The sequence below is a fragment of the Heterodontus francisci genome, chromosome 33 (assembly GCF_036365525.1).
Source record: "Heterodontus francisci isolate sHetFra1 chromosome 33, sHetFra1.hap1, whole genome shotgun sequence".
In the NCBI taxonomy this organism is placed as follows: domain Eukaryota; kingdom Metazoa; phylum Chordata; class Chondrichthyes; order Heterodontiformes; family Heterodontidae; genus Heterodontus; species Heterodontus francisci.
Window position 1 is genome coordinate 60,124,400 of NC_090403.1, and position 13,179 is coordinate 60,137,578.

Genomic DNA, 13,179 nt, shown 5'->3' on the forward strand with positions numbered 1-13,179 from the left:
GGACTTGGAACTATATCGCCGTTCCTTCACTGTCACTGGGTCAAAATCCTGGAACTCCCTTCCTAACAACACTGTTGGTTTACCTACCCCACAAGGACAGCAACGGTTCAAGAAGGCAGCTCACCACCACCTTCTCGAGGGCAATTAGGGATGGACAATAAATGCTGGCCTAGCCAGCGATGCCCACTTCCCATGAATGAATTTTAAAAAAGAAAAAAAAAATTTCCCCACCAGTTCTGAGCTCCACCTGTCAATGTGTGGCCTCCATTTCTGGTCCTGAGCTCCAGTTATGGATGTTTTTGGGCCAGAGGACTCTGGTCTTCTGCTCATACCACAAGGTGAAGTTCTTGCCTCGGCTGCTTTGCTCCCCTTGTTATTTTTTCTTGTGCTGGTCTTTTCTATGTTGCTATGTAATTCAAAAGAAAACGTATTAAATTTGGAAATAATTGCGATTAGTTTGTTGGCTTTTCCCTGACAGGCAGTTTGGAGCTTCGATACCAGCTGGGGTCCTTTGTCAATCCGTACACCAGGACCCTTGTGAAGGAGAACGTGGCAGATGGCAGTGCTCATTGGGTCAACATCACCAGACAAGGCCGGGACATCTACACGCAGGTACCAGGCTTGGAGCTAACACAAGCCCCATTACGTGAGGCTGGGTTAAGGTTACATATCTCCAAGCAGAGACTGGGACATGAACCGAGCTGGCTGAGGCTGCGACCTGAAGTCATGGTGCCAATTGGGCCTACTGCAGGAAGCAAGAGAACCAACACGGGGGGGGAAACTTACTTGATCTTGTTTGCCCAGATCCGTTGACTATATTGGTAGGAGTGACCACCGCACAGTCCTTATGGAGACCCAAGTCCCGTCTCCACACTGAGGACTCCCACCAAGATGTTGTGTGGCACTACCTCCATGCTAAATGGGATAGATTCAGAACAGATCTCTCAGCTCAAAACTGAGCATCCATGAGGTGTTGTGGGCCAACAGCAGCAGCAGAATTGCATTCAACCTCAATGTGTAACCTCATGGCCCAAAATATCCCTTGCTCTACCATTAGCTTCAAGCCAGGAGACCAACCCTGGTTCAATGAGGTGTGTAGGAGAGCATGCCAGGGGCAGCACCAGACATACCTAAAAATGAGGTGCCAACCTGGTGAAGCCATAACACATAAGAATATAATAAATAGGAGCAGGAGTAGACCACATGGCCCATCAAGCCTGCTGCACCATTCAGTATGATTATGGATGATCTTGGGCCTCAATTCCACTTTCCCGCCTGCTCCCCATATCCTTTGATTTCCCTGAGTGATCAAAAACCTGTCGGTCTCAGCCTTAAATATACACAACGATGCAGCGTCCACAACCCTCTGGGGTAGAGAATTCCAAAGATTCACAACCCTCTGAGTGAAGAAATTTCTCCTCATCTCAGTCCTAAATGATTGGCCCCTTATCCTGAGACTGTCCCCATGTTCTAGATTCCTCAGCCAGGGAGAAACAACCAACCTGTCAGTGTCTACTCTGTCAAACCCCTTCAGAATATTGTTTGTTTCAATGAGATCACCTCTCATTCTTCTAAACTCCAGAGAATATTGGCCCAATTTACTCAGCCTCTCATCATAGGACAGTCCCCTCATCCCAGGAACCAATCTAGTGAACCTTCACAGTACTGCCTCCAATGCAAGTATATTCTTTCTTAAATGTGGAGACAAAACTGCACACAGTATTCTAGGTGTGGTCTCCCCAAAACCCAAAATTGTAGCAAGACCTCTTTATTCTTGTGCTTAAATCCCCTTGCAATAAAGGCCACCATTAGAACATAGAACAGTACAGTACAGCACAGTACAGGTCCTTCGGCCCACGATGTTGTGCCGAACCTTTAACCTACTCTAAGATCAAACTAACTACCTACTCTTCATTCTACTATCATCCATGTATCTATCCAAGAGTTGCTTAAATGTCCCTAATGTATCTGCTTCTACTACCACCACTGGCAGCGCATTCCATGCACCCACCACTCTCTGTGTAAAGAACCTACCTCTGACATCTCCCCGAAACCTTCCTCCAATCACCTTAAAATTATGCTCCCTGGTGATAGCCCTTTCCGCCCTGGGAAAAAGTCTCTGGCTTTCAACTCTATCTATGCCTCTCATCATCTTGTACACCTCTATCAAGTCACCTCTCATCCTTCTTCGCTCCAATGAGAAAAGCCCTAGCTCCCTCAACCTTTCTTCGTAAGACATGCCCTCCAGTCCAGGCAGCATCCTGGTAAATCTCCTCTGCACCCTCTCCAAAGCTTCCACATCCTTCCTATAATGAGGCGACCAGAACTGAATACAATATTCCAAGTGTGGTCGAACCAGGGCCTTATAGAGCTGCAGCATAACCTCACGGCTCTTAAACTCAATCCCCCTGTTAATGAAAGCCAACACACCATACGCCTTCTTAACAACCCTATCAACTTGGGTGACAACTTTGAGCGATCTATGGACATGGACCCCAAGATCCCTCTGTTCCTCCACACTACCAAGAATCCTGTCTTTTAAGCCTGTATTCCGCATTCAAATTCGACCTTCCAAAATGAATCACTTCACACTTTTCCAGGTTGAACTTCATCTGCCACTTCTCAGCCCAGCTCTGCATCCTGTCAATGTCCCGTTGCAACCTACAACAGCCTTCCACACTATCCACAACTCCAGCAACCTTCGTGTCATCGGCAAACTTGCTAACCCAGTCTTCCACTTCCTCATCCAAGTCATTTATGAAAATCACAAAGAGCAGAGGTCCCAGAACAGGTCCCTGCGGAGCACCACTGGTCACCGAGCTCCATGCTGAATACTTTCCATTCCACTTGCCTTCCTAATTGTTTACTGTACCTGCATGCTAACTTTCTGTGTTCCTTGTACAAACATACCCAAGTGTCTCTGCATGTCAACATTTACAAGTTTCACGCCTTTTAAAAATATTCTGCTCTTCTATTCTTACAACCAAAATGAAAAACCTCACACTTCCCCACATTATACAGCATCTGCCACCTTGTTGTCCACTCACTGAATCTGCAGCCTCTCTGTGTCCTTCTCGTAGCTTGCATTTCCACCAGCCTTAGATACATTACTCTCTCTCTTCGTCTAAGTCATTAATATAGATTGTAAATAGCTGAGGCCCCAGCACTGATCCTTGTGGATCTCCACTATTCACTGCCTGCCAACTTGAAAATGCTCTGTTTATGCCCACTCATTGCTTCCTGTCCATTAATCAATCCTCTATCGATGCTAATAGATTGCCCCCAACTTCATGAGTTTTTATCTTGCCTATTAACCTTTTGTGTGGCACCTCATCAAATGCCTTTTGGAAATCCAGGTATACTACATCTACTGGTTCCCCTTATCTACCCGACTAGTTACATCCTCAAAAAACTCTCATAAATTTGTCAGCCAATTTTCTTTTCATAAAACCATGTTGACTTTGTCTGATCATGCTCTGATTTTCTAAGTACATTAAGATTTCCTTAATAATAGATTCCAACATTTTCCCAATAACTGATGTCAGGCTGACTGGCCTGTAGTTCCCTGTTTTCTCTCTCCCTCCTTTCTTGATAGTGGTGTTGCATTTGCTAACTTCCAATCTACTGGGACTATTCCAGAATCCAGGAAATTTTATAAAATCATAGCTAGTGCATCCACTATATCTGTAGCTGTCTCTTTTAGAGTCCTAGGATGTAGGCCATCAGGTCCTGGGGATTTGTTGGATTTTCGTCCCTTAAGTTTCTCTAATACTTTTTCCCTGCTGATATTAATTAACTTAATTTCTTCACTCTTTTTAGCCCCTTGGTTACCCTCTATTTCTGGTACAGAACTTGTGTCTTCTATTGTGAAGACAGTCACAAAATATTTGTTCAATGTCCCTGCTATTTCCTCATTCCCCATAATTTCTTCCTGTCTCTGCTTCTAAGAGGCCAACGTTTAATTTAGCTTCTCTTTTCCTTTTTATATACTTGTAAAAGCTCTTGCAATCAGGTTTAATATTCCTGGTGAGTTTACTCTTGTATTCTGTTTTTTTCCCGTTTTATCAACTTTTGGATGGCCATTTGCTGGTTTCCAAAACATTCCCAATCCTCAGGCTGACTATTATTCTTTACAATTTATTAAGCCTCTTTTAATCTAATCCTATCCTTAACTTCGTGAGTAAGCCACGGATGGATCTTTCTTGCTGGGTTTTTATTTTTCAGTGGAATGTATTTTTGTTGACCATTTTGTATTATTTAAATGTTTCCCACTTTTTTTTTATTGCCATACCTTTTAGTCTGTTTACCCAATCAACTTCAGCCAGCTCTCTCTTTATACCTACATAATTGGCTTGGTTGAAGTTTAAGATTCTTGTTTGTGATTGGAGTATGTCGCTTCAAACTTAACATGGAATTCAATTGTATTATGGTCACTATTTCCCAGAGGATCTTTTACTATGAGAATACTAATTAACCCTACCTCATTGTATAATACTAGATCTGAAATAGCTTTATCCCTAGTTAGTTCCACAATGTATTGCTCCAGGAAACTGTCACGAAAACATTCCACAAACTCGTCATCTGGACCATCCTTGCCAATTTGATTGGTCCAGTCTATATGAAGATTACATTGCATTTGTTACAAGCTCCAAGCACAGTGGTGCAGTGGTTAGCACCGCAGCCTCACAGCTCTAGCTACCCGGGTTCAATTCTGGGTACTGCCTGTGTGGAGTTTGCAAGTTCTCCCTGTGTCTGCGTGGGTTTTCTCCGGGTGCTCCGGTTTCCTCCTACAGCCAAAAGACTTGCAGGTTGATAGGTAAATTGGCCATTATAAATTGCCCCTAGTATAGGTAGGTGGTAGGGAAATATAGGGACAGGTGAGGATGTGGTAGGAATATGGGATTAGTGTAGGATTAGTATAAATGGGTGGTTAATGATCGGCACAGACTCGGTGGGCCAAAGGGCCTGTTTCAGTGCTGTATCTCTAAATCTAAATATTCTGTCCAATAATATAACTACTGTTAGGGGGCCTGTAAACTATTCCCACCAGTGTTTTCTGACTCCTGCCATTCCTAATCCCCACCTGTACTGATTCTATCCCATGATCTTCTGGGCCAAAGGTCCTTTCTCACTAATGCCCTTATGTCATCCTTTACTATCAGGGTTACCCCTCCTCCTTTGCCATTCTGTCTGTTTTCACAGGACTGCATGCATGCTAACCAATGGCTGGAATCATACACTCCCCTCTCCACCACCACCCCACTCATAGACACTCCCCTCTCCACCACCACCCCACCCATAGACACTCCCCTCTCCACCACCACCCCACCCATAGACACTCCCCTCTCCACCACCACCCCACTCATAGACACTCCCCTCTCCACCACCACCCCACCCATAGACACTCCCCTCTCCACCACCACCCCACCCATAGACGCTCCCCTCTCTCCTCGCCTGTGGACATTCCCCTCCCCCCACAAGGTCACTCCCCTTTCCCCCCCCCCCCCCCCCCACAGCACAGAGGCTCCCTTCTCCCCACTCCCCCAGACACTACCTTTCCCTCCAGATACACTCACTCCCCCTTCCCCCATGGTATAGAGTGCTACAAGCTGCTTTCTCGGTGGCTGAGCCCAGTAGTGTCTAGCTGCAATACTATAAAACATGTGACTGTTTCCCGAGTCTAACTTTGCCTGTAATCTACTCTTCCTTCAGGTGGATGAGTATCCCATTGTCAAAGACCGTATTTCTCTGTGGGGAGATAAGAATTTTGATTCTCCAAGATCTCTCTTCCTGGGTCGAGTGATGGGTAAGGTTCTAACTTTCTACAGCTTCTCTGTTCCTTCTTGATTCCTGTCCGAGCTCTCGCTGAAACAGGACTGGGTGTGACTCTTGCACGCAATACCTTTGGATTTTGCATTTGTACTGTACATACATTTTCCGATTTTGTACTGTTTGTTTTTGTGACAATGTTAAAATTGTTCTTGCTCGTTAATATGACAGTCAGTAAACTTATCCCCTCTGACTTAAAATCCTGTCGCACTCCAACGCTGGGACACGGAATTTAGGCTGCCACCGGTGTAGTACTGAGTGAGTGCCGTGCTGCGCTGGTGGAGGGGAAGTATTGCCCTTCTTGTTTGCAATTGGAGAGTCTCTGGATGGTGAGGACTCTCAGTAGGAGAGTGAGGTCAGTATTGGATCAATAGTAAGTGGTAGAATGCATGTCCCATGGACCAGTTTGGAAATAAACAGGACGGGTGAAGAATGGGAGATAATTGAACCTGCAGACGGTACATCAATTGTGGACAGGCGAAATAGAAAAGGGAACAGCTTAAATAATTAGGAACAGGATAGCTGTTTCAGCCCTTTGAGCCTATTCTGCCTTTTAATGAGATCATGGCCGATCTGCGATCTAACTCCATATACCCACCTTTGCCCATATCCCTTAATACCTTCAGTTAGCAAGAATCTATTAATCACAGATTTAAAATTAACAATTGATTTAGCATCAACTGCCATTGTGGAAGAGAGTTCAATACTTGTACCATCATTTCCCTGGAGAAGTGTTTCCTAATTTCACTCCTGAAAGGTCTGACCCTAATTTTTAGACTATGTCCCCAGTCTTAAATTCCCCAAACATTGAAAAGCCTTTCTCTCTCTCTACCCAATCTCTTCCCCTTGATATCTTGAAACTTTCATCAAATCACCCCAGAACCTTCTGAATTCCAGGGAATACAGCCCTAGTTTGTGTAATCTCGCCTCATAATTTAACCTTTGGATTCCAGGAATCATTCTCATAAATCACTCCAAGGTTATTAATATCCTTCCTAAGGTGTGGTGCCCAGAACTGCTCACAGTACCTCCAGGTGTGGCCTAACCAGGGCTTTGTATAGATGTAACATGACTTTTACCCCCTTGTATTCTAGTCCTAGATATAAAGCCCAGCATTCCACTAGCCTACTTGAGTATTTTCTGTACCTGTTTATGATTTTTTTATGATCTGGGACTTTACCAAATGCCTTCCGGAAGTCGATATAAATAACATCCATCGACATTCAGCTGTCCACTACTTTAAGTCATCTCTTCAATTCAGTTCTTCTGGCATGACCTACCCCTTGCAAGAGAACAACATGTTTAAATGAGATCTGTCTGTGTAAATGAGCCTCTATTGTATGTGCTAATTTATGCTGTTTTGCTGCTGATTCCCCTGACAGAGGTGGGCGTTCTGGACCCAGAGATCCAGCGTTTCAACACCCCAGGTTTTACAGGCTGCCTGGCTGGAGTCAACTTTAATGGCATCGCCCCATTGAAGGTGGCACTGAGAACAGACACTAATCAGACCGTGGAAGTTTTGGGGGAGTTGGTGGAATCAAACTGTGGGGCTCTCCCCATAGTTCTGTCTTCAGTCCTTCTAGAGGAAGATCCTTGGGCTTTGCAACCAGGTACAGATGCAGCTGCGCATTCAGAGAGATTGTGTTGAGTTATGTAAATTAACCAAATTTAATGTTGCAAACGTCATCGCAATCTGAAATCTCCTTATTTGATGCACCTACAACTTGCATTTAAAGAGCCCTTTAATGTGGCAAAAGGTGACCAGGCTTTTTATAAGTTTATCTGATAAAACTGGGTTGAAGTTGTGCCGGGGGGAGGGGTGCTGGCAGTGGGAGTCTGGCCCCCCTCTCGACTCACTGCCCCCCTCATCAACCTCCTTGCTGTCCTTTTTGCCCCTCCGCCCACTCCCTTTTCCCTGCCTCACCTCAACCCTCACTGCGTCCCATCCTGTCATCTGATTGGCTGGTACCAGGCCTCCTGGTGTGTTTGATGTGATTAATATCAACTGAAACTTCAAACTCTATTTTTCAGACACTCCACGATTTGGATACGATTACCTGACTGGAGCAGTCATTGGTGGTGAGTGCCAACCGGACTAGGATCCTGTTATATGGGATACTGTGGAGGACCGGGATCCTGTTATATGGGATACTGTGGAGGACCGGGATCCTGTTATATGGGATACTGTGGAGGACCGGGATCCTGTTATATGGGATATTGTAGGGGACCGGGATCCTGTTATAAGGGATACTGTGGAGGACCGGGATCCTGTTATATGGGATACTGTGGAGGACCGGGATCCTGTTATATGGGATACTGTGGAGGACCGGGATCCTGTTATATGGGATACTGTGGAGGACCGGGATCCTGTTATATGGGATACTGTGGAGGACCGGGATCCTGTTATATGGGATACTGTGGAGGACCGGGATCCTGTTATATGGGATATTGTAGGGGACCGGGATCCTGTTATAAGGGATACTGTGGAGGACCGGGATCCTGTTATATGGGATACTGTGGAGGACCGGGATCCTGTTATATGGGATACTGTGGAGGACCGGGATCCTGTTATATGGGATACTGTGGAGGACCGGGATCCTGTTATATGGGATACTGTGGAGGACCGGGATCCTGTTATATGGGATACTGTGGAGGACCGGGATCCTGTTACATAGAAACATAGAGAATAGGAGCAGGAGTAGGCCATTCGGCCCTTCGGGCCTGCATTCAAAAAAGATCACGGCTGATTGTCTAATTCCCTGTTCCCGCTTTCTCCCCATATCCCTTGATCCCTTTGGCATTAAGAAATATATCTATCTCCTTCTTGAATATATTTAATGACTTGGCCTTCACTGTCATCTGCGGTAGAGAATTCCACAGGTTCGCCACCCTCTGAGTGAAGAAATTTCTCCTCATCTCGGTTCTAAATGGCATTCCCCATATCCTGAGACTGTGACCCCTGGTTCTGGACTTCCCAGCCATCGGGAACATCCTCCCTGCATCCAACCTGTCTAGTCCTGTTAGAATTTTATAGGTTTCTATGAGATCCCCTCTCATTCTTCTAAACTCGAGTGAATATAGGCCTAGTTGACCCAATCTCTCCTCATACATCAATCCTGTCATCTCAGGAATCAGCCTAGTAAATCTGCACTCCCTCCATGGCAAGAACATCCTTCCTCAGATAAGGAGACCAAAACTGCACACAATACTCCAGATGTGGTCTCACCAAGGCCCTGTATAACTGCAGTAAGACATCCTTGCTCCTGTACTCAAATCCTCTTGCAACAAAGGCCAACATACTATTCAGCTTCCTAACTGCTTGCTGCACCTGAATGCTTGCTTTCAGCGACTGGTGTACGAGGGCACACAGGTCTCGTTGCACCTCCCCCTTTCCCAATCTATCACCATTCAGATAATCTGCCTTTCTGTTTTTACAACCAAAGTGGATAACCTCACATTTATCTACGTTGTACTGCATCTGTCATACATTTGTCCATTCACCCAACTTGTCCAAATCATATTGGAGCCTCTTTGCATCCTCTTCACAGCTCATTTCCCCCCCCACCTTTGTGCCATCTGCAAACTTGGAAATATTACATTTAGTTCCCTCACCCAAGTCATTAATGTACATTGTGAGTAACTGGGGCCCAAGCACTGATCCCTGCGGTACCCCACTAGTCACTGCCTGCCACCCAGAAAAAGACCTGTTTATTCCTACCCTCTGTTTCCTGTCTGTCAACCAATTCTCTATCCATGTCTATTACCCCAATCCCATGTGCTTTAATTTTGCACACTAACCTCTTAAGTGGGACCTTATCAAAAGCCTTCTGAAAATCCAAATACACCACATCCACTGATTCTCCCTTATCTATTCTACTAGTTACATCCTCAAAAAGCTCCAGTAGATTTGTTAAGCATGATTTCCCTTTTGTAAACCCATGCCGATTTTGTCCAATCCCGTTTATGCTTTCCACATCCTTTATAATAGACTCTAGTCTGTAAAGGAAGTCCAGTGGCCTTTAGGCATCTGTTTGCTTTGCTGATGGGCCTACTAGGCACAGGCTAAAGCCTAGTGCCACTGGGAGAAAATGCTTCTTCATTCCCCTAGTCCCTAATGTCACTGAGCCTGTTCATCTTTGTGCTGCCTGGGACCTGAACAAAGCACTGGCCCACAGAGGGAATATTGAGGCCAAGCATTCCAACTGATGGACTGATTCCAAGGCTGGGAAATATTCCTTGTGCCTCTGACCAGAATCAATGTGTTATTCAAGGTTGGATGCTCCAACCCTAAACTGTCAAAAAAAGAAACATATGTTTGAAATACTTTCTTGGAAAGAGTGTAACACAAGCATGCTCTGCCAGACACTGGGGAGGTGCTGGTGTCTGAGCCCGGATGGGCTGCAATGATCTTTTGATTTTGCACTAATCCTGTTGATGTGCTCTTCTGTTCTAGTCATTGTAGCGGTCATCCTGTTTACCATCCTAGCTCTGCTGGTGCTACTTTTCCTCTACTATTATCGTCACAAGGGCAGCTATCACACTAATGAGGCCAAACCCATGGAGCCTTCCAATGGCGCCAAACCCACCTCACTGAAGAAGGAGCAAAACCTTCCACGGATACTGGAAGAGGCTAAAACTGAATAGTTGGATCTGAGTTTGTGTTTCGTCAAGAGACAGTTGTGAGAAAATCCCGATTGAGATGCAGTTCCATGTTAAATACACAGTCTCTGACTGAACAAACATTCCTTATTTGTGAACAAGGTTTATTTCAGAAAAACGAGCAAAAAGAATTTGCAAAATCAAATTGCAGGTTTTACTAATCTGCGTGCTTGTGTCCACACCTGAGGGAATCTTTCTAATTGGAAAATTTTTTTAAAGGTCATGTAATCTAATGCTGCTAAACAAGGCTAATAATGAGTAGAAATTGCATCTATATATGAATTGCTGCTGCTAGTTACAGCGGGGAACAGGATCCTTGTTCCAAACTATAGTCGTTGCACTGCTATACTCTACACGCTATCCTAGTGCATGTAAAATACCTGTAATATGCACCTCACTTTGACAAAAGCAATCACTCTATTTTTTACTGTTTACTGTTTCTGTTGTCAAATTTGAATCAACATTGTATAAAATGATTGTAATATTTTATAAATAGCTGTAACATTCTGGGATTGAAAATGTAACATGGGACTGAAGCAAAGTCATTGAGAGGGTGGAGCAGATGGTGCAGCCTCAGAGTGGCCTCTGTGGGAATGGACACGAGGCCAATGTTACCCCCAGCTCCACAGGTGAGATTCAGGGACAGAAGGTCAAGCGTCAGATCAGACCAGGGACATCAGCCCTATTGCCAGGGAGCGTGCTTCAGCACTGTCATCACACGGTGAAACTGGGAACAGTTATCACCAAGAGGAGCACGTTTGTCAATTAAGACAAAATTCTGGATTGGAATCTCAGGTGTGTATAAGTCAAGATTAGAACTAGTGTCTCTAAGCAATGGGAGTTGCATCTAGCACTGCAGTTAGGCTCTTGGTGGTATAGTTACAGCAGGGTATCTTCATCTAGACTGGATTTGGGGTGTCTGAGAGAGGGGTGTCTTAGTCTAGACTGGGTTTGGGGAGGGTCTGGGTGTAGGGTGTCTTAGTCTAGACTGGGATTGGGGTGTCTGAGAGAGGGGGGTGTCTTAGTCTAGACTGAGTTTGGGATGTCTGGATGGAGGGGTGTGAGTCTAGACTGGGTTTGGGGTGTTTGAAAGAGGGATGTTAGACTAGACTGGGTTTGGGATGTCTGGATGGAGAGGTGTGTTAGTCTAGACTGAGTTTGGGATGTCTGGATGGAGGGGTGTGTTTGTCTAGACAGGGTTTGGGGTGTTTGAAAGAGGATGTTAGTCTAGACTGGGTTTGGATGTCTGGATAGAGAGGTGTGTTAGTCTAGACTGGGTTTGGGGTGTTTGAAAGAGGGATGTTAGACTAGACTGGGTTTGGGATGTCTGGATGGAGAGGTGTGTTAGTCTAGACTGAGTTTGGGATGTCTGGATGGAGGGGTGTGTTTGTCTAGACAGGGTTTGGGGTGTTTGAAAGAGGATGTTAGTCTAGACTGGGTTTGGATGTCTGGATAGAGAGGTGTGTTAGTCTAGACTGGGTTGGGGTGTCTGGATTGAGGGTTGTGTTAGTCAAGACTGAGTTTGGGATGTCTGGATGGAGAGGTGTGTTTGTCTAGACAGGGTTTGGGGTGTTTGAAAGAGGATGTTAGTCTAGACTGGGTTTGGATGTCTGGATAGAGAGGTGTGTTAGTCTAGACTGGGTTTGGGGTGTTTGAAAGAGGATGTTAGTCTAGACTGGGTTTGGATGTCTGGATAGAGAGGTGTGTTAGTCTAGACTGAGTTTGGGATGTCTGGATGGAGGGGTGTGAGTCTAGACTGGGCTTGGGGTATCTCAGAGAGGTGTGTTAGTCTAGACTGAGTTTGGGATGTCTGGATGGAGAGGTGTGAGTCTAGACTGGGCTTGGGATGTCTGGATGGAGGGGTGTGAGTCTAGACTGGGTTTGGGGTGTCTCAGAGAGGTGTGTTAGTTGGGTCTATGATTAGGTTTTCTAGTGAGGTTTTAGTGTCAGAGGGAATTTATAAAAAATTGCTGAATTCAATCCCCTCTTTCTAATTGGAAAAAGGATTCTGAGGAATGCTGAATTTTCCTTTCTGTCCTGACATCATTCACTGAGTGCTGATTGACAGAATTGCCCCCAGGGTTAATGGCCTCAACTTAAAATCATCAAGCAAGTTAAAGAGGTTCTGACCGATTGCAAAGTGCATTCAGTAAGAGGATTTAATTCACAAACTGCTCAGGGCCAGGCGCCCCTCTCTTTCCCTGCCCAACTCCAACCCCCATCTCTCTCTCTGCCATTCCCCTCTCTGTCTCAAATCCTGTTTCCAATTGATGGAATAGTTTTATTCATGTTTCTGTTCTTTGTGTATTTATGTATTAAATTTATTCCATTACTAGTTTGGTTGCTTGGCTTTGTTAAGAAGTGGCTCTGACTGTAGAATCCAGGGCTCACTGTTTCTAAGCTTTCAACTCCATGCACACGGAGCCTCAGCCTCGGAAACTCAACAACATACATGTTATCTGAACTTGAGTTGCCCTCGGGCTGACTGTCGTTCAGGGGTCACCAGCCTCAGTCAGCACTAGACCGCTCCATCTTCCACAAAGCCTTGTTGTGCTTTGTTGGTGATTCTGCCAAGTGAGTTGTGCAGTGTAGGCTGGTGAAGGACACACATTCAGCCCCCAGGTTTCACCGCGGAAACAGATGTGTCTGTGCTCCCAGTTATCTCCAGGTGCTCTGTGATCACTGTATTTC

The 13,179-nt window shown here is 45.3% G+C and overlaps 1 protein-coding gene across 1 annotated transcript in view; it reads left to right on the top strand.

Annotated features, from left to right (window-relative positions):
* Window positions 1-12,771, top strand: part of cntnap1 (contactin associated protein 1) — a 109,066-nt gene extending 96,295 nt beyond the window's left edge. The window contains exons 18-22 of the mRNA XM_068013083.1: window positions 479-612; window positions 5,713-5,806; window positions 7,212-7,439; window positions 7,861-7,908; window positions 10,283-12,771. Of these exons, the coding sequence (XP_067869184.1) occupies window positions 479-612; window positions 5,713-5,806; window positions 7,212-7,439; window positions 7,861-7,908; window positions 10,283-10,473 (695 nt within the window). The 3' untranslated portion in view covers window positions 10,474-12,771. The remainder of the gene's footprint in view (window positions 1-478; window positions 613-5,712; window positions 5,807-7,211; window positions 7,440-7,860; window positions 7,909-10,282) is intronic.
* Window positions 12,772-13,179: the final 408 nt, after the last annotated feature.